At 38.6% G+C, this 21,399-nt stretch overlaps 2 protein-coding genes across 5 annotated transcripts; one reads left to right on the top strand and one right to left on the bottom strand.

Moving 5' to 3' along the window:
- Positions 1 to 8,335: 8,335 nt before the first annotated feature.
- On the bottom strand, positions 8,336 to 21,235 carry LOC110825191 (Calcium-binding EF-hand family protein). 4 transcript variants are annotated; one of them, XM_088215399.1, is made up of 6 exons: positions 21,020 to 21,235; positions 19,316 to 19,555; positions 19,023 to 19,231; positions 18,756 to 18,930; positions 18,492 to 18,646; positions 8,336 to 8,522 (listed from the first exon to the last, which is right to left on the bottom strand). In XM_088215399.1, the coding sequence occupies exons 1-5, from the start codon at positions 21,021 to 21,023 to the stop codon at positions 18,507 to 18,509; spliced, it is 768 nt and encodes a 255-aa protein (XP_088071525.1). In that variant the 5' UTR covers positions 21,024 to 21,235; the 3' UTR covers positions 8,336 to 8,522; positions 18,492 to 18,506. The 4 variants fall into 4 exon arrangements, with proteins under 4 accessions (XP_088071525.1, XP_088071524.1, XP_088071527.1 ...); XM_088215398.1 differs by lacking the exon at positions 8,336 to 8,522 and having other exon boundaries at positions 18,365 to 18,646; positions 21,020 to 21,233; XM_088215401.1 differs by lacking the exon at positions 8,336 to 8,522 and having other exon boundaries at positions 18,365 to 18,646; positions 19,149 to 19,231; positions 21,020 to 21,233.
- On the top strand, positions 15,390 to 18,280 carry AP4.3A (protein kinase family protein). The gene has a single exon (XM_022055740.2). It carries the CDS (start codon positions 15,634 to 15,636, stop codon positions 18,139 to 18,141), a length of 2,508 nt encoding a protein of 835 aa, XP_021911432.2. The 5' UTR covers positions 15,390 to 15,633; the 3' UTR covers positions 18,142 to 18,280.
- Positions 21,236 to 21,399: the final 164 nt, after the last annotated feature.

Genomic DNA, 21,399 nt, shown 5'->3' with positions numbered 1-21,399 from the left:
TGTGATTATGGACGAAATTAAACTTCAAATTACAATGAAATTCATTACAACCCATGTTTAATTATGAATTAATTAGTATGAACTAGGTGGGTGGGATGGTGGGATTATATATAATCAAATGAAGAGGGTCAAAATCCATTTACATAGATAGTATATGGTGTGAAATATGAGACAAAAATTAAGCAAAAGATTAGATGGGGTTTGAGTATTTGAAAACATATAATAATTTTATAACCTTAAATTAATTAATTTTTTAACCAATTTTAAACCCTTTGATTACTTTTCCCCACTACTAACTTTCTTACTAATTCCACCATACATATATATATATATATATACACATACGTAGAACGCGTTATTAAAGAAAAAAGGACATGTTGAAAATTTGCATGTATACAAACGTTTGAAGGACAAGTTGATAATAATAATTTTATATAATGAAATTAAGAATAAAGTCAAAATGAATGAATCATAAGGAGCAATTGGGATAATTCTTTTTTTTTTATTTGGATAAAAAAATTCAAGTAATGAGTACATACTTTTTAAGCAATTGATTTTTTTTTTGTTTCTTTTTATTTAATTTAGAAGTAATAATGAGAAATATTCTATAAAGAAAAAAGGTTTTCGAATGACATGTAAATGTTTTTTAAAATTTATTTAAAAATAAAATTATAATTACAATTGAAATTATGAATAAAAAAAACGCATCGGATGGCGGCGTTTAGTGCGCAAGTGCCAAGTCCTTCCCACGTGTTTTTTTACTTATAAGCAATCCCACACCTTATGTAAATTAAATCGATTTTTTAATTTCTTTTAGTTTGGTCAAAATGCATATTTATATAATTTTGAAATAAAGCTTTCGTTCAATTATAACATTCATACAAGATAATTGACTTGTTGGATCGATCTTTAGATCTTAATCTCGAATTTATAAGATTAAATATAATATTCGAACTCGAAAATCTGTTTTGGATAATTTTTTTATTAGATTAATTATTTAATTTAATTTATTTTTATTTTATTAATTTTTTTTTTAAAAAATTAGAGACGAGATGTAACGGCCCCAGAATTTTATAATGAAATATGTGTATTAAAAAGGTCAAATGCGGAAGCGTAATAAAAATTTTGATTAAACATCCCTTACACTAAAACCAAAAACGTGCTCAAAGTATAAAAGAACAAACTAACTAAAAGAGAAACTTGAAAATAAAAGCTATAAATATGACTACGGAGTCTTCAGGCGTCCCCTTCGCCGTCTTCCAGCGGAACGGACTCGGGAACAATGTCTTCCTGATCTGAAATTATTAAATAAGGAATGAGCTACACCAGCCCAGTAAAGACATCACACTATCTCACCGTCACGGAGGTAAAGGTGGGTAGAAAACACAAAAAGACCAATGGAGCATAGTTTACAACAAATTCTTTTATCAATAATAAAATCCTTTACTATCCACTTACCTCGGTGAAATTCATAAAACAATATACGAAGGCAATAACATTATCATCATCACGAAATCATAGGAACTGTATAACATAATACTTATCACGCCTTTTGCATCTCAATCATTACACAAAATATTTTTCCTTATTTACTAGCCTACTAGTATCCATGGGGATCCATAGGGGTCCTGCTACCCGTGAACCTTTAACACTTGTAATCAGATTCCAGGGCCGTCCCCATACCTCATCCGGTATGGGTGCAAAAACTATAAACCTCAATACCCCGTCCGGTATGAGGGTGAAACGGGCCGTCCCCATACCCCGTCCGGTATGAGAGACCACAATCCCGGTAGGGTTCCCTACGGACCCGGTCCGTCCACCATCTCCCAGGATATCTAATCAAGCTGACCACATTATACAATTATCAATTTACATAACCTTTCATTCCCCTTTTCCTCAGTCAGCATCATCAAATCACACACAAACAAGCAACTAGTAATTCATGCCAAACAAGACAACATACAACATCGGGTTCTCAGTCATTCAACCCATAATCAATAAAACAGTGATATATGCACACGAAACTATGAAATGAAAACATCAGACCTCATACTGCATTTAAAACTGTAAAATAGGCCAAACAACAGCTGACCGACAAACACACCAGACTCGGGCTCCATTAGCGACCTTAAACAATTTCACACATCTATTGATTCATGAAATACCGTTTTATCATTTATTGAACTTTAATACCGTGATAGAAAATAGGGTGAGGGGTCTTTACTTGTTTCGGGATCCGAATACGGCTCTACAGTGCGCCTGCAAGCTGTCCCTAATTTTTCTGAATTTTTCTCGGGGAACTGAAACGCACTACTGGTACCTGCATGTATCCCAAAAAATCCCAAATTAGACCCAGGGCCCTTTTCGGCCAATATCGCAATTCCGGCACGGTGGCTCCGCCGTGCTTCAGCGACGCGGTGGCGATTCACCTCGGGTTGGCCGTTTTCGGCCGAATTCGACCACACTTGCATCGGTCCCTGTGATAAAACAACCCTAGGGCCCTCGGGGGGCCAAAAAAATTACGAAAAACTGAAGCTTACCGGCGACGGTGCTCTCGGGTGCGGCGGCTCTCCGGCGAGGTTCGTGTTTTGGTGATTTGGCTCCGATCAACCTGTAGAGAAAAGAATGGTGATCACAGTGATATAAAAATTGTATCAAACAGAGGCCGGGAAGGGCCTCATCGGTAGCAAAAATTGAGGAGGGGCGCGGCGCCGCCGCTGGGTTTCGGCCGTGTTTTTCGGCCGTTTGGCCAGGATTTTGGCTCCGATTTGGTCACAGGGAAACTCAGCATTGAAAAATGAGCCGGGAGTATGAAATTTACCTCGATCGGCGGTCGAAAAACTCCCCGGTGCAGCGGCGGGTGGCGGCAGCCGGCTCCTCCGGCGTCTGGTTCGTCTTCTCCAGCGAAGGCAGGCGGCTAGGGTTTTTGTGGTCAGGTGTGGGGGTTCTATTTATACCCTTTTGCCTTTTGATCACAGCCATCCATTTTGATTAAATCTGGGCCGTCCGTGCGCGATTGAATCTGGATCGTCCGTACGCGTGCACCTAGGCCGTCCGTGCGCTTGCATCTAGGAAGTCCGTGCGCACGCTTAATCTAGGCCGTCCGTGCGCGCGGAGACGCATCTGGACCGTCTAATCGCTCGCACGCGGATTGCCCACGTGACCCGTTCCTGGGTTGACGTGGTCTTGCCACGCGGCAGGTCCTGGTTGGCCAGGGTTGCTGACTGGGCTGCTGACGTGGCGCTGACGAGGCACAATTTTTCTAAATTGCGTTTTGACCTCCGGTTTCCGATTTTATTTTCAAAAATACTCCTAGAATCCTAATTTTCACCCTTTTTTCCCAAAATCAATTTCAATTAAATCCAAATAATATTTTTACCTAATTTTACAATTATTGTTATTTTTATTTTTATTAAATTAAATTAAATTAAACTAAATAAAATAAAATAAATAAAAATAAAATTAATAATAATAATAAAAATAATTTAAAAATTATTAGGCGTTACAACTCTCCCCCCTTTAAAGAAATTTGGTCCCCCAAATTTGCCTCTTACTCTTGGTCGAACAAATAGGGATACTGGGCTCTAAATTCTGATTCCAGTTCCCAAGTATCCTCCCTATGCGTGTGGTTCTGCCACACAACCTTTACAAATGATATTTCTCGGTTGCGGAGTATTCTGCTCTCTCGGTCCGTGATACCGACCGGTACTTCTTCATAAGACAAGTCCTCTTGGAGTGGAAGCGGTTCATGAGCCAAGATATGAGAAGGGTCCGGTTTTTACTTACGTAGCATAGATACGTGAAACACGTTGTGAACTCGGGAGAGCTCGGGAGGCAGTGTTAGTCTGTAGGTAGCGGTACCAATCTTGTCTAAGATTTCAAAGGGTCCAATATACCTGGGGTTTAATTTTTCCCTCCTGCCGAACCTACTAATTCCCTTGAAATGAGTGACCTTAAGAAACACACGGTCGCCTTTCTCAAACGCTAGGTCTCTCATCCGGGTATCTGCATAACTCTTCTGCCTACTCTGAGCTGTCTGAATGTTCTTCTTGATTTTAACTATCTTGGACGTGGTCTCCTCTACCAACTCCGAGCCGAATAATCTTCTATCGCCCACTTCCTCCCAACAAATCGGTCACCTGCACGGGCGCCCATATAGCGCCTCATATGGAGCCATGCCAATACTTGCTTGGTAGTTGTTGTTGTAGAAAAACTCTATCAGGGGTAGATGGTCGTCCCAATGGCCCCCGGAGTCAAGGACACAAGCTCGGAGCATATCCTCAAGCGTACGAATTGTCCTCTCTGATTGTTCATCAGTTTGGGGGTGGAAGGCAGTACTAAGAGATAGCTTTGTTCCCATAGCTCGCTGAAAGCTATTCCAAAACCGAGAAGTGAATCTGGGGTCCCTATCGGATACCACTGTCACTAGGACTCCATGCAATCTAACTATCTCCCGGATATACATTCTTGCCAACTTGTCCAACGAATCAGTCATTCTGATGGCCAAGAAGTGGGAAGACTTAGTGAGTCGGTCAACAATTACCTATATAGCATCATGTCCTGATCGTGCCTTGGGTAGTCCCGATACGAAGTCCATGGTGATATGTTCCCACTTCCACTCTGAAATCGGTAAAGGCTGAAGTAACCCACCTGGGCGCTGATGTTCTGCTTTGACCTGCTGACATACCAAGCACTTAGATACAAAGTCAGCTATATCTCTCTTCATCCCATTCCACCAGAACTGAGGACACATAGTTTGGTACATTTTGGTACTTCCCGGATGCATGGCAAACTTTGAACTATGGGACTCCGTCTGATGTCTATTTTTAACTCACTGTCGTCTGGGACACACACTCTGTCCTTGAAACGAATCAATCCATCGGTAGAGATCTGGAATTCTGAACTCACTCCCTGTTCTGCATCCTTCTTGCGGGTTACTAGGGCGGGGTCGACTGACTGAGCTTCCTTTATTCTTTGGATTAACTCGAGTTGGACTACTAGGTGGCCCAAACATGTGGCCCTCTTCAGATCTCGCAGTTGAACCTACTGCGTGGCCCCAATTGACCTGCATTCTGAAACCATCAAATGGGCTAGGGTGCCTGCACTTTTCCTACTGAGGGCATCGGCTACTACGTTGCGCTTACCTGGATAGTATAGGATATCACAATCATAGTCTTTGAGGAGTTCCATCCACCTTCTCTTACGCATGTTGAGATCCTTCTGAGTGAAGATGTGCTTCAAACTCTTATGATCAGTATAGATCTGAAAGGTCTCTCCATACAAATAATTGCGCCAGATTTTCAAGGCGTGTATGATTGCGGCAAGCTCCAAGTCTTGGGTAGGATAGTTCTTCTCATGATTCTTTAGCTGTCTGGACCCATATGTTATAACTTTTCCATGCTGCATCAGGACACAACCCAGGCCCAGATAGGAGGCATCACTATAAACTGTATACCCTCCTGATCCACTCGGTAGAGCCAGCACGGGTGCAGTAGTCAGTCGCTTCTTCAATTCTCAAAAACTCCTTTCGCAGTCCTCATTCCATTCAAACTTTGCATTCTTCTTTGTGAGTCGAGTTAGAGGAGCTGCTAGGCTAGAGAACTCTTCGACGAACCGGCGGTGATAACTTGTCATCCCTAGAAAGCTACGAATTTCTTTAACTGTTGTCAGCCTTTCCCAACCAAGTACCGCTTCAACCTTTTCGGGGTTCACTGATACCCATTCCTTCGATATAACATGTCCCAGGAAGGCGGTTTGCTCAATCCATAATCCACACTTGCTCAACTTTGCATACAACTTCTTTTCCTTGAGGACCTGTAGGACTTGGACAAGATGATGAGCATGTTCCTCTCTACTTTTTTAGTAGACTAAGATATCATCGATGAACACAATGACAAATTGATCCAAGAATTCTCTGAAGATCCTGTTCATTAGATCCATAAAGATGGTCGGGGCGTTGGTTAGCCTAAACGGCATGACCAGGAACTCGTAGTGTCCGTACCTGGTTCGGAATGCCGTCTTGGGGATGTCTTATGTTCTTATCTTTACTTGATGGTAACCTAATCGTAGATCTATTTTAGAAAAGACCCGTGCACCCTGCAACTGATCGAAAAGGTCATCAATCCGGGGAAGAGGATATTTGTTCTTAATTGTTACCTTGTTTATCCCTCTGTAATCAATGCACAGTCTCAACGTTCCATCTCCCTTCCTTGCAAAAGTAACTCCGGCACCCCAAGGGGAAACGCTGTGTCTAATGAAACCACTGTCTTGTAACTCAGTGATCTGTTTCCTTAGTTCTTCCATCTCAATGCGGCTCATTCGGTAAGGAGCAACCGAGATGAGCTGGGTACCTGGCTGTAAGTCTATGGTGAACTCGACCTCTCTGTCCACTAGTAGACCGTGCAGTTCATCCGGAAATACGTCTGGAAAGTCTCGGACTACTGGAATCTCTTGGATATAAACTTCTTTCTTGGGTTTACCTAGTTAGAGAAAATACAAGATTAAGGCACTGGGAATTAAGAAAACTTGCCATCAGGGAAATTCAGTACTGAATGATTTTATTAACTTGTAAATGGCTCCTCGTTGGGAGGATTAAATATAATCTTTTTGTTAAAGCAGTCTATGGTGGCGTGATACGCCGCTAGCCAATCCATTCCTAGGATTACATCAAAATTCCCCGTGTCTAACCCTATCAGGTCTACCCTCAATTTCCTATCTGCTATCTCCACGGCACATGCCCTGTAGATAACCCCTCCTAGCAATGTCTCTCCCCCAGCGGTAGATACAAGCAACAATGAATCAAGTCTATCAGGTAATACACAAATTTTGGAAGCAAGAACATGTGAAACAAAAGAATGTGATGCACCAGTGTCAAACAAAACATGAGCAATATGGCCAGATATAGTATACATACCATGTACCACATTCGGGTCTGCGTCGGCATCCTTCTGAGTAAGGTTGCAAACTCTGCCCTAGATTGGAGGCCTTCTTTGATTCTGGTTCCTCGGGCATTCCCTTGCATAGTGCTGGGCACTGCCGCATATACGACAGGTGTTGCTGAGGCGGTAGCAGGGTTGATCCCCGTGATCCCTGCCGCAGTGTTGGCAGATCTTCCCACGTGCTGCCTCCGTAGCCTGAGGAGGGGCCTGGATGGCGGGTCTGGGCCTCTTACTAGGTTGGACAGGCGCGGTAGGTGCTGGCCTGCGGAGCGGAGCTGAGGGTCGGGAACTTCCCGCTAGCTGAGGGTGGGTGTCGAAGCTCCTCTCTATGATCTGCGCCTTTGCTAGGACTGCTGAATATGTCTCGAGCTCCATTACCAGTAAGTGCAGTCTGATCTCCGGGCGGAGACCCCACTGGAATTTTCTGGCCTTTCGGCCCTCATTCATCAATGTCTCCGGGGCATATCGGCCCAGCTCTAGGAACTTACGGGCATACTCCGACACTGTCATGTTTCCCTGGACCAATTGAGCAAACTCTATTTCCTTCAGGTATTGGATGTGTTTAGGGAGATACTCCGCGTGGAAGGCCGCTAAGAACTGCTCCCAAGTAACTGGTGTAGGCAGGGTGGTCCGCTTGAGCTCCCACCAGCGTACTGCTTCCCCTACCAGCATGTAGGAGGCAATGGCAGCCCTCTGCTCAGGAACTACTTCCAAGGTCTCGAAAGCTCTCTCAGTCTCTGCCAGCCAGTATTGGGCCTCTTCAAAAGAGGATCCCCCTGCAAAAGTAGAGGGGTTCAGTCTTCTATACCTCTCTATGAAGCCGGGGTCGATCAAGGAAGGAGTAGGATCCCGGGGTAGAGGGACTGGGGCCGGCTGAGGGTGAACTGGGGGGCCTTTATTGTGGTGGCACTTGCTGATGTGGTGGGGGTACTGGAATGTGCTGTGACGGTGCCTGGTGGTACCGTGGCTGTGGTACCAGGTCGTACCACGGCTGTGGTTCTGGGTGGGACTGTGGAGGAGCAGGCTCCTGCCGGGGTGGCTCGGGATCAGCCTGCTGTAGCGGGGGCTCAACCTGCGATAGCGGAGGAGGTCAGGGTAACTTCCTTCTCTCCTCTCGCCTTTGCTAGGCAGCTACGAGAGCTTCCACCATCTCAAATAGTCTGTCTAAATCCTCCCGAAGCGAATTATCTTGGGCCGCTCGGTTTAGTGGGGGCCTTCCTCTCCTCATTTCCGTGTACCTGCATTCACAAGGAATGGTTGAGTAACGATCTATCGGTGAGTATTTCTCTAAGGCACTATTGTGTAAGGGATGGGTCCGAGGAAATGCGGCTCTGATACCAATTGTAACGGCCCCGGAATTTTATAATGAAATATGTGTATTAAAAAGGTCAAATGCGGAAGCGTAATAAAAATTTTGATTAAACATCCCTTACACTAAAACCAAAAACGTGCTCAAAGTATAAAAGAACAAACTAACTAAAAGAGAAACTTGAAAATAAAAGCTATAAATATGACTACGGAGTCTTCAGGCGTCCTCTTCGCTGTCTTCCTGCGGAACGGGCTCGAGAACAATGTCTTCCTGATCTGAAATGATTAAATAAGGAATGAGCTACACCATCCCAGTAAAGACATCACACTATCTCACAGTCACGGAGGTAAATGTGGGTAGAAAACACAAGAAGACCAATGGAGCATAGTTTACAACAAATTCTTTTATCAATAATAAAATCCTTTACTATCCACATACAACATCAGGTTCTCAGTCATTCAACCCATAATCAATAAAACAGTGATATATGCACACGAAACTATGAAATGAAAACATCAGACCTCATACTGCATTTAAAACTGTAAAATATGTCAAACAACAGCTGACCGACAAACACACCAGACTCGGGCTCCATTAGCGACCTTAAACAATTTCACACATCTATTGATTCATGAAATACCGTTTTATCATTTATTGAACTTTAATACCGTGATAGAAAATAGGGTGAGGGGTCCTTACTTGTTTCGGGATCCGAATACGGCTCTATAGTGCGCCTGCAGGTTGTCCCTAATTTTCCTGAATTTTTTTCGGGGAACTGAAACGCACTACTGGTACCTGCACGTGTCCCAAAAAAATCTCAAATTAGACCCAGGGCCCCTTTCGGCCGATATCGCAATTCCGGCACGGCGGCGATTCGCCTCGAGTTGGCCGTTTTCGGCTGTTTCCGGCAGAATTCGACCACACTTGCATCGGTCCTTGTGATAAAACAACTCTAGGGCCCTCGGGAGGCCAAAAAAATTACGAAAACCCGAAGCTTACCGGCGGCGGTGCTCTCGGGTGCGGCGACTCTCCGGCGAGGTTCGTGTTTTGGTGATTTAGCTCTGATCAACCTGTAGAGAAAAGAATGGTGATCACGGTGATATAAAAATTGTATCAAACGGAGGTCGGGAAGGGCCTCATCGGTGGCAAAAACTGAGGAGGGGCGCGGCGGCACCGCTGGGTTTCGGCCGTGTTTTCCGGCCATTTGGCCGGGATTTTGGCTCCAATTTGGTCACAGGGAAACTCAGCATTGAAAAATGAGCCGGAAGTATGAAATTTACCTCGATCGGCGGTCGGAAAACTCCCCGGTGCAGCGGCGGGTGGCGACGGCCGGCTCCTCCTGCGTCTGGTTCGTCTTCTCCAGCGAGGGCAGGCAGCTAGGGTTTTTGCGGTCAGGTGTGGGGGTTCTATTTATACCCTTTTGCCTTTTGATCACAGCCGTCTATTTTGATTAAATCTGGACCGTCCGTGCGCGATTGAATCTGGGCCGTCCGTGCGCGTGCACCTGGGCCATCCGTGCGCTTGCATCTGGGCCGTCCGTGCGCACGCTTAATCTGGGTCGTCCGTGCGCGCGGGGACGCATCTGGATCGTCTGATCGCGCGCACGCGGATCGCCCACGTGGCCCGTTCCCGAGTCGACGTGGTCTTGCCACGCGGCAGGTCCTGGTTGGCCAGGGTTGCTGACTGGGCCGCTGACGTGGCTGCTGACGTGGTGCTGACGAGGCACAATTTTTTTAAATTGCGTTTTGACCCTCGGTTTCCGATTTTCTTTTCAAAAATACCCCTAGAATCCTAATTTTCACCCCTTTTTTCCAAAATCAATTTCAATTAAATCCAAATAATATTTTTATCCAATTTTACAATTATTGTTATTTTTATTTTTATTAAATTAAATTAAAATAAACTAAATAAAATAAAATAAATAAGAATAAAATTAATAATAATAATAAAAATAATTTAAAAATTATTGGGCGTTACACGAGATTTAAAATAATTTTAAAAAAAATGAGTGAAAATTTGAGTTCGGTGGGTGTTTTTGAAAAACAAAATAGAAATAAGCAATCCCCCTTCTTGATTTCTGTTTCATGTTATTTTTCGTTCATTATATTCACCGTCCTTCTATGCAGGGTAGCCGAAGAAAGAACCTCAACTGCGAAGGAGGACCGGCAAAGCTACCACACCCAAGGACCCCTCTACTGGTAGGTTCGGTTTATTTGTAATTATTTGGCCAATCAACACCCCTAACGTATTTTTCTGCTCGGATACGGCTAAAACTGGCCAAAATCGGCCAAAACTGACCAAAACTGGCCAGGCCAAGGAAAATCGCTGCCGTGGGTGGTGTAGCCAGTGCTGGAACTCCAAAATTTGTCAGAATGAGTTTTGAATACCGATCTTAGATTTTTTTAGGATATTTTTAGGTATGTAACGAGTGTTTTGAATTTCACATAAAAAAATTTAGAGAATCTGGTACCCGTTAGGAGGCATAGTAGACAGTTCGATGTCTCGAAACACCGATCCGAGTATGAATCTCTCACCCTATTCTCCGTTACAGTAAGTTAAGGGTTAACGATGTATAATTTTATGTTTTTATAAAAAATTTGAAAATCTTACAAATAATTACATGTTACTAGTGGAGCCGAAATCGGTTAGTTCATAATTATCTTGATTTTTTATTTATTTTCCTGTACTGTCTTACTTACTTAATTTTTGTATAGTACATGTTCTTAATTTATAGTTCAATAGTCTTATTAATTTATCTGATTATTTTGGTTATATATCGTCAATATGAATGTAGTTTAATTGATATGTGAATGTGATATGAGATATTAGTATGAGTTTATTAGTTGTTTGTTGATAAAAATTGTATGTGAAAAACTTGCTGGTTACCCAGGAAAAAGGCGAACGGGCCCGACGCATAGAGAACTCTATCATGAACGTTATCTCAGTTGGACGGGACTGAAAAATTCCTTACCGAAAAGATTTGAGAGATATGGTTCACTCTCATACTGGATGAGGTATCGAGGCGATGGAATGTTTGACACTCATTACTAAACTGGGTATGGAGACGACTGGTCAATTGTAAAATTGGATATTGGGTTCACGAGTAGGAGGGACACCCTTATAGACCCCCAGGGGTACTAGTAAGCAGGTAAGAAATGAAAGCTATTGTTTCTCGTTTTCTTATGCATGAAAGTAAAATGTTATATGAATATAAATTTTCATAGGTTGTCTTTGAAAAATTCATTATGGTAAGTATTAAACAAATGTCTTCAAGTTTTAAATGTATTTAAATAAAATAAAGGTTCTATTAGTTATTTTTCTAATTTTTTTTACCAATTTTCAGTTTTTCGTGTATGTGATTAGTGTGATATTTTTATTGGACTAGTGTAACTCACTATTTTATTAACTATTTCATATCAAAATGACTAAGATGCAGATCTCGATCAACAAGAGGATTGTGAGTAGTTCACTATCATGACTCCCTTCAAGTGCTAGTGAAGGTTATTCTAAAATGTTTAGTTATTCACTTTTTATTTTATTTCTTTAATTTCTGTTTATCTTTTAAAATAGACATTCTCGTAACCCTATTGCATATTCAAAATTATTGTATAAGGAATGTAAACCCTATCTTTATTAATCGTTTCCATATTTAATTTATAAATTTATTTCTCTTTAAGTTCCGGGCCTCTACAATAAGAAATGTAAACCTTATTTTTATTAATCACTTTTGTATTTAATTTATGAATTTATTTTCGTTTAAGTTCTGGGCCTCTATAGTAAGGAATGTTTACATCTTAACATATTATTCGCTTCCGTATTTAAATTATAAATTTATTTCTTTTAAGGTTCCGAATTTTTACATTAAACGCAAAATCATCAAGTGTTGTGTCTCGAAAATACTTTGACTATATGTCTAGCATTAATATTTTTTAAAAAAATTAACAATTATTAATAAATTTTATGTATTTCAATAATAAAAAAATATATATATGCATATTAATAATGACAAAACTAACTTTTTGAACACATACGAAAAGTACGATTTGACCGCGAACAAACACTATTTATAAAGACAAGTAAAATAATAAATGATGTAGATAAGAGATTGTTGTTTATGCTTTTATGATAATTGAGGACTTGAGTTCAACTCTTATTTCACAATTATTCTTTCATCAGAGTCGATGTGAATGTATCTATACTTATTGGATTGACCTTGAGATCTTCGTTTTAAAGCTACAAAGCTAAAGACATGACCATCAATTATTGTGTTTAAAAAATACGTGACACTTTAACTATATGTATGCATTAATAATTTTTTTTTTAAAAAAAAAATCAACGATTAAATAATTGTACAGAAAAATAAAAAGTAGTAATCGTAATTATTCATTATTTAACTTACAATATTTTCACTAATAGATTAAATTACTATAAACAATGGAGTATTATCATTGACTTCAAGAACTAGAAAAAAAAAAAAAAAAGAAACAATAAATAGTAGAAAAGGAAAAAAGAAAAAAGAAAAATAAATATTGGGTGAAAGTGAATATAGAATGGAAAGTAGTTAGTAGATGACCAAATAGGAAAATAGATGACCTAAAAGCATAGTAAATGAATGAAAGAGAAAAAAAGTTGATATATATATATATATATATTGTGCTTACTTATGTATGCAAAAGTTTTTAAGCAAAAGTTATTTGAAAGGTGCAACATTTAATTATATATAAATATTTTAAAACATAATTAATAATATTATAATGTATCAACAAGAAAATATGTAACCCAATTTCTTATAAAAGAAATAAAAAATGATTCGCGATAATTAATTATATTGAATTATTAAATAGAAATTTTGAAAAATTATGTGTAGAATTGTTGAAGTTCATGCCAGCTTGCTACGTTACAATAGAGTGTGTTTGGGGCAAAATGAGTTTCACACAAATTTATTTGAAAGTTCTAATTTTTATATTTTCCAACACATAAAAAAAGTCAGATGGAATTTAGAAATGAAGCATTGAAAAGTATAGTAATTTGAAGCCCAAGCAATTGACTGTGAATTTTAAACATATATTATCAACCAGCAGACTAGAAAAATGCACAATCACATTAATTTTAAACATTATATTATTAAATATTTATTTCAAGCGTTGTAATTAATTCATGATTAATTGTAATTAAAAAAAAATGTTACTACTTATAACAATGATATAGAGAAACTAATAATAATATAATATTTTAATTATAAAATATTATATTTTTATAAAAAAAAAATATGTAAGTGCTAATTTTTACAAATATCAATTCATACTAAATTTCTCGTAAGAATGACAATTAGGTTTGAGCGTATATCATTAAATTCAAACTCAAATGTGACTCGATTATTGACGTATTAAATTTGAATGAATCGTGAAATTGGGGCAGATTTAATTTTTAGAATTTATTTTAAGATGCATTTTGACTACTTTTAAAATATATGAAAAAGACAAGAAATTAAAATGAACTTAAATTTCGCCGTTAGTTGTACCGTGAAAATTCTGGGTTGGTGACAAACATGTCTTCTTCCTCGTTTGGCATTTTATATGACTTTGCAATATAAACTATAATCTTCCTTCTTCACCATTTATTAAGCTCATTTTTACATTTGAACTAGATATTTATAATATATATATATATATATATGTTGAGAAAATTATGTCTAAACAAAAATTAATAATAGATTGTAAAGCATAAATCTATTGAGAACAAAAAGTGAGATGTTGAAAATGGCATTTTGGTGGTAGGGGAGTTGCCAAAAGTCAATAATAGGGTCATTTAAACGACAACCAAACGAGACCTAACAAGACAACAAAAACTATTTAATACCCTTATCCTATTCAATAACATTTTCCATTTATTCTTTTTTATTTAAAAAAAAAAACAAAGAATAATAATGTAAGAAAAGATCACAATATTAAAACTAAAAAAAAAAAATAATAACAGCAACAATTGACATAAATGTAATTCATAATTTTATAAAAATATAATTTAAGATTGCACTTGCTTATTATTAAAAATAAAAAAATAAAAATGTAAATTTTCATATGAATAAAAGAAGCCATTATTTATTGGGGGGTTTTTTTTTTTCTATCAAGAAAGTAATATATATATATATATATATATATAATCACTTAATTATTAATTTATGTTACTTAATTTCTCATTAAATATTTTTTGTTTCTTCAAAAAATTAATTATGTTTCCCACTAAGTGGAAATTAATGTAATGGGATGGATAAGATGTCAAATACCCTCCTCTCATTTCTTCTTTTAGTAGAGAAATAGATTAAATTAACACATTTAATATTGTTTTTTTAAAAAAAAAAACAAAAAATTGGAAGTAGTAGGTGAGTTTGAATACTTTAATTTTTGATAATTTCAAGAATAATATGATGATTTGTTTTTTTTTTCCTTTCTTAAATTCTTACCAATTCCAATTAAATTTAATTTTTCCATTTTAATACATCAAGTAGAAAGTGATTACTCAATTAATAACTCTTTTTTCTTTAAATTCTTTGAATTTAAGTCCAACCTCCCAACAATGTTATTTGAATATTGTTTAAATGTCAAGCTAATCCAATTTGATAGGACAAATCATGTCGTAGTTTTTCATCAACTTGGGTGGCCATGTCTTTTACTTTAGTTTATCAATAAATGGTAAACATTAAAATTTAATTTATACCCCTCCAATACCAATACTTAAAATTAACATGAAGAGTCACGATCGAAGTGATGCACGCCATCATGAAGAAATAGTAATTACTGATTTTAATAATCGAAGTTATATAACACGACCATGGAGCCTAACATTACCGCCATACAAAACCAAGACCACATTCTCGTATGGGTAAATCAGCATTGTCATCTTGTTGGTGCAGGTGAAAAACTAGCAGCAACTTGGCACTACTCCGTTCGTTGTTTGCAGGGAGGCGAGGAGAACTGTAGTTGACCAGTTTGACCCCGCAGCAAATTTTTAAAATTCAAACTTGAAGAAGAAAAATAATCTTAAATTTGAATCACGTGAAACCACGCGCCCCAGAGGGATGATTGATTCCTGATGTGAACTAGGAAAATCACTGTTGAAGTGTATTTGTTCGAGAAGAAATTTGGATAAAAGAAAAAAACAAAAAACAAAGATGAAAACCTTCCGAATACAAATCTTCTATCCTGGGGATGATGCAGTCAGCGCCAAAATTGGGGTTAGGTTCCTTGTTGGCCAGTCTATCACATACAATTCAACCATGCAACCTACCATTGTTGAATTTAAACCCTACTTCTTCTTTCTACATAAATACCAACTTTCTCTTCCTTCATTCATTCATCCCCATCCTCATAATCCTTCTTCACCTTCGATATGCAACTCAACCGTCTCTGTTTCATCTTACCGGCGGACCCCGATGAAGTCCAGCAAGTTGATGGTGGGGAGGAGAAAATAATAAATAACTCGAAAAAACACCCGAGGGATTGCGGGGGCCGGGTTCTTGATTTTCTTGGTGATTCTTTACGTAGGTTGTTGAAATCCAAATGGGTAAGTTTCTGTCAGGATGAAAAAACGCCGGGAAAACACCAAACGGGTTCTACTGTGTTTCATGATCTTGAAGGAATTCAAATGTTGGAGAAGGTTGGTGGGGAGAATCCCAGGATTTTTAGCTATACAGAGCTTTATATAGGCTCTAATGGGTTTAGCCAAGAGGAAGTTCTTGGCAGTGGAGGATTTGGAAAAGTGTATCGAGCTGTTTTGCCTAGTGACGGCACTGTTGTAGCAGTCAAATGCTTGGCGGAGAAAGGGGAGAGGTTCGAGAAAACTTTTGCGGCTGAGCTGGTGGCGGTGGCTCATCTCCGTCACCGTAATCTTGTCCGGTTAAGAGGGTGGTGCGTGCATGAAGATCAGTTGCTTCTAGTTTATGACTACATGCCTAACCGGAGTCTTGACAGAGTCCTGTTTCGCAAGTCTGAAAATCTGGGTCCAGGTCCGGGTCCGGGTCCGTGTCCTCTGGATTGGGAGCGGCGGAGGAAAATAGTTGGTGGGTTAGCAGCTGCACTGTTTTATCTCCATGAACAACTAGAAACACAGATCATACACCGTGATGTTAAGACAAGCAACGTCATGCTTGATTCCCAATATAATGCCCGGCTTGGTGACTTTGGCTTGGCAAGATGGTTAGAACATGAATTGGAGTATCAAATCAGGACACCATCAATAAAAAATCATCAGTTTCGTTTGGCTGAATCAACTAGAATTGGAGGAACAATTGGGTACTTGCCTCCTGAGAGTTTTCAGAAGAGGGGTGTTGCTACCGCAAAATCTGATGTTTTTAGCTTTGGGATTGTGGTGTTAGAGGTGGTATCTGGAAGGAGAGCAGTGGATCTTACACACCCAGATGATCAAATAGTTTTGCTTGATTGGATTCGAAGGTTGTCTGATGATGGGAAGGTGTTACAGGCAGGGGATAATCGGCTTAAAGATGGCTCTTACAGCCTTGTTGAAATGGAGAGATTGATTCATCTTGGCCTTCTCTGCACACTCCATAATCCACATTCAAGGCCTAACATGAAATGGGTTGTAGATACACTTTCCTGCAATGTTTCATTCGAATTACCGCCTCTTCCATCGTTTCAATCTCATCCTCAGTACATAGCTTTATCATCTCCAACGAATACTACCAGTAGCAACACTAGCAGCTCCACCACTACAACCATAGCCACCTCCAACACCACTGCAACCTCTGCTTCATCAAACTATGTTACAGCCATTGGAGACACCATATATGCTACTGCTGAGTTGGAAAGCAAGAATTTTTACACTCAATCCAATACTAGTCGCCGCAAGGCCACTACGTCATTTGTGGTGGAAACCCCAAGAGAGATACCGTACAAGGAAATCATTTCAGCCACCAACAATTTCTCAGATTCACAAAGGGTCGCAGAAGTGGATTTTGGAACTGCATACCATGGCTTCCTTGGTGATCACCATGTGTTGGTGAAGAGGCTTGGCATGACAAAATGCCCTGCACTGCGGATAAGATTTTCAGATGAACTCCAGAACTTAGCAAAGCTACGCCACCGCAACCTGGTGCAGCTCCGTGGATGGTGCACCGAACAAGGAGAGATGCTTGTTGTCTATGATTATTCAGCAAGGCATATGTTGAGTCATCTCCTTTTTCATCATGACAACAGAATTGGCCATTCAATCCTGAGATGGCATCATAGATACAACATTATCAAATCCTTGGCCTGTGCCATCCTTTATCTTCACGAGGAATGGGACGAGCAAGTAATCCACAGAAACATCACCTCTTCTGCCATTATTCTCGATCCAGACATGAATCCAAGGCTTGGTAGCTTTGCCCTGGCTGAATTCTTGACAAGAAATGATCATGCTCATCAAGCAGCCACTAAAAGAAACAAGTCTGTTCGTGGGATTTTCGGCTATATGTCACCAGAATATATGGATTCTGGAGAGGCAACAACAATGGCAGATGTCTACAGCTTTGGTGTTGTTGTGCTTGAGGTGGTTAGCGGACAGATGGCTGTTGATTTTCGGCGACCTGAGGTGCTATTGGTGAAGAGGGTTAATGAATTTGAGACACAGAAGAGACCACTGGAAGAACTGGTTGATTTAAGGTTAGATGGAGTGTACAATCATGAAGAACTAATGAGACTGGTGAAACTGGGAGTTGCATGCACACGATCAGACCCGGAAAGTAGACCAAACCTGAGGGAAATCGTGAGCATCCTTGATGGGAATGACAAATGTTTCAACCATGAAAGCCAAAAGAAGGAGAGTAGAGCAGAATGGTATCAAAACAATGCTCCTTCCTTGTCATTGGTTAAAGGTATCCAAGCTCTAGGAATACAATAAAATTCTACAGCACAATTGAGAGATTGATGTGCATAATGCCTTTTTCTTTTTGAGAATCTTTCTAGATTTACATTTTAACTTTTGTATATTATTCCAGCTTTATGCTGTCTATAACAAGAGATTAGCATTTTATCTGTTACATCCTTGGCAATCTTATACCCCATTTTGCTTATTGTACTTAAAGGAATGACATGGAAATGAATTCAGCATGACAGAAACAAGATAACCACAACCAGATATTGAGTTATCTATTTAAGGTTCAAGAAACTGTGAATGACTTATCATGAAACTGTACAACATTGTGAAACAATATATTCAAGGTAAATATACAAAAGATGTATTGGGCTGACCTTAATTTAGATTGTTCAGTTCATTTCAAAGCTCTCCTGATCTTCATTTTCCATGTTGACTTTTTCTTCATCGCTGTCAAATCCAACCCAGCTGATAAAAGCAAAGAGGAATTCCCTGAAACTGACCTTCCCATTTCTATTCCAGTCCATTTCTTCTGCATTTACCACAAGATTTACTACAAGATTAATAACATCTATACAACTACTACCACATTTTTATGGAAAAGGTTGTCTTATGGTAATAGCTAGTGAAGTAGATAATACTGAATCTTGACTTAGTGACATGTGCAGGAGATTTCTCCCAAGGGCACGCCTCGTTTAATGCCTTGATCATATCCTTTTTGTTCAGCTTGCCATCTCCATTCTTGTCCAGAAACAAGAATACATTGACTATGGTGTCGAAAGTTGCCTCAAGCTCTGGTGAACCCATGTTTGATGTCTGAAACAAATTCCCAGATTAATGAAAACCTTAAGGTTATGCTACATTCTCAGATAAAGAAGAGGAATCAAAATCGAGTTCATATTGCATACGGTGCCGGCATAAGAAGAGGAGGAAGGTTTAAGTAGGAGATAGATGAGGCATAGGAGAACTATAAACTCATTAAATTGTATTCCTTGGTTCCCATCAAAGTCACAAGAATCAAATAGAACCTCAACCTCTTCCTCTGTAAGATGAAGTTGTAGTTTTTCTAAGCATTTCTTGAGTTCCTCACGGTCGATAATTTCATTACCATCTTCGTCTAAGAGAGAGATGGACAACCAGAATCAGTTAATGCTAATAATTACGTTGGAAAGAACATAGAAAGCAGCCTCATCATACCTACCATATTGATCAAATACATATTTGATAGTTTTCAATCCTTCTTTCAACTCAGGGAACCTCATAATTATACTGTCAATCGTTTTGAAATTCTGATGTCCTGATGAATTTCTCTTAAATTCAATCATTTTCTTTTCGAGCTTTGCGTCCAACTTCTCGTACTTGTCTGACGAACCACAATAGCAAAGTATGCCTCCTACTCTTTTGGACAGGGACTTGAGAGAAGCACAAGGATGCGCTTTGCCTTCAAAATAAAACGTGCTGAATTAGATGTCAAATTTACATGTTTGCTCAGCCAAATTAATAGAAAATTCAAATAACATCTTTAGGAATCTGGAAAGAATAAATTGTCTTTTGAAAATTTTCATGCAAATTCTTTGTGTCTTAAATGCCAAAATGTTCTTACATCTCATAGCAATTTGGTAACTTACCCAACTTCTTATCTATTTATGTTAGCATTTGGGCAAACTTTCACATTTCTGGCTAACAACCTAAACTTCATATTCCCCTGTAATCATTGGTCCTCAGTGCTTCATAGATTTTTATGGCATCATCAATATCGTCTGATGATGTAAAAATCCGATAATTTATAGAGGGATCCTCACCAGTCAAAGTTTCTCATGAAATTATCAAAACCAGAGATGAAAAAAATGCAATATATGCCTATTTAACCAGTTTGAAGTGTTGGTTCCACTTAGTCTATTGCTGTTCCTCGATTTCTATATGAATCTTTAAAGATGTAACAAGAAGATAGTAGCTTGTGCCTACAAAAATTCCTTTCTTAAGCATTTGGAGCATTTTTCTTTACTTTCCCTTGATTCCTTGTGGCGGCCAGATAAATGTAGCTTTGCTAGAAATTAGACAGCAAGGAAAGGAATCTCGTAGACAATGACAATATGATTATCTGCTTTCTTAACCAGGCAGGATCAGATGAATATCTAAATGTAAACAAGCAAGGAACCTACTTTACTTAAGTCAAAAGACAACTATAAGGCCATGTTTGGTTCAAACCCGTTTATTCTTTTTTACCATAAGCACTAGAATGTGTACAATACCCAGAATTGGGATCACTTTGACACAAAACTGATTGAGCTAACAATCCTGCATCTACCATGAATTTCTTTGGGATGAATTTCTGGTATTTCAGATAAGAATTTGAAAATGAAACTAAAACACTTTTCTCATTCCAACTTTTTTTCATTCATACCATATTGTTTTTCATATCTACACCTGAACCAAACATAAAGCAAGACAATATAAACACCTAAATACTTCTAAAAGATATAGCAGGAAGATTATTAGGCACTAACAATAACACCATTAAAGTGTCAACTACTCAAAAAAAAGCACCCAATATCATGCCCCTAAAAAATTAGACAAAAAAGAAAGAAATAAAGAAATGGTATCTTAAAATTTGCTCAAATTACATGAATAAGTGAAGGAAGCTGAGACCAAGAAGCTAAAACTCAATATTCCATGCGACCAAACTACACAGAAAAGCAAGTCCAGAAACCAAACTCAAAAGAATTTTTTTACTTTTCAGGCATAACCTTTTCTAGCCCAGAAGTTCTTATGATGAACTTAAACAGGGATAGTTTTTGGTTTCTTTTTGTTTTTTCAGCAAGGACATGGATAACTGCAATTACAGTAGGCAATCAAGAGAGGAAGTCAGAAGCAAGAAAAGAAAGAGCGAGACATGGACACTTACCCATTGAAAATTGTTTTATGGCTGACGGATTAAGAAAGGGTAAAAGAAGGAGAAGAAGCTGGTTTTCTCAAAAAAGCAAGAATAGGGTGAAACAAGAAGAGCATGTATATATATGAATATATGATATCTTATGTATAACATATATTTCAAAAAAAAAAAAATTGTGCACCGAAGGGACAAAGAAAGAAAGAAAGAAATAAATAAAAGGATAAAGAGTAAGCAAGCAAAGTGGAGATGCCATGATGACTTTTGAAGAACAACGGTACTATACCTCCCTTTTAAATTTAAATCAGCAAGTCATGGTGACAACATTGTTCCCCAATTATTTTTTGGGCAAATTTTAGAAAATACATAAAAGAAATTTTTTTTAATAATTAACT

Source organism: Carica papaya, chromosome 3 (assembly GCF_054855325.1).
Source record: "Carica papaya isolate Zhongbai chromosome 3, ASM5485532v1, whole genome shotgun sequence".
NCBI classification, from domain to species: Eukaryota; Viridiplantae; Streptophyta; class Magnoliopsida; order Brassicales; family Caricaceae; genus Carica; species Carica papaya.
This window is presented reverse-complemented; position numbering and strand designations above follow the sequence as displayed.

Coding starts and splice junctions, on each gene's coding strand:
- AP4.3A (XM_022055740.2), top strand. CDS start 15,634: ATGCAACTCAACCGTCTCTGTTTCATCTTACCGGCGGACCCCGATGAA.
- LOC110825191 (XM_088215399.1), bottom strand. Junction 19,232..19,315: donor ATATGTATTTGATCAATATG/GTAGGTATGATG, acceptor TCTCTCTCTTAG/ACGAAGATGGTAATGAAATT. Junction 18,931..19,022: donor CCTCTTCTTATGCCGGCACC/GTATGCAATATG, acceptor AATTTGTTTCAG/ACATCAAACATGGGTTCACC.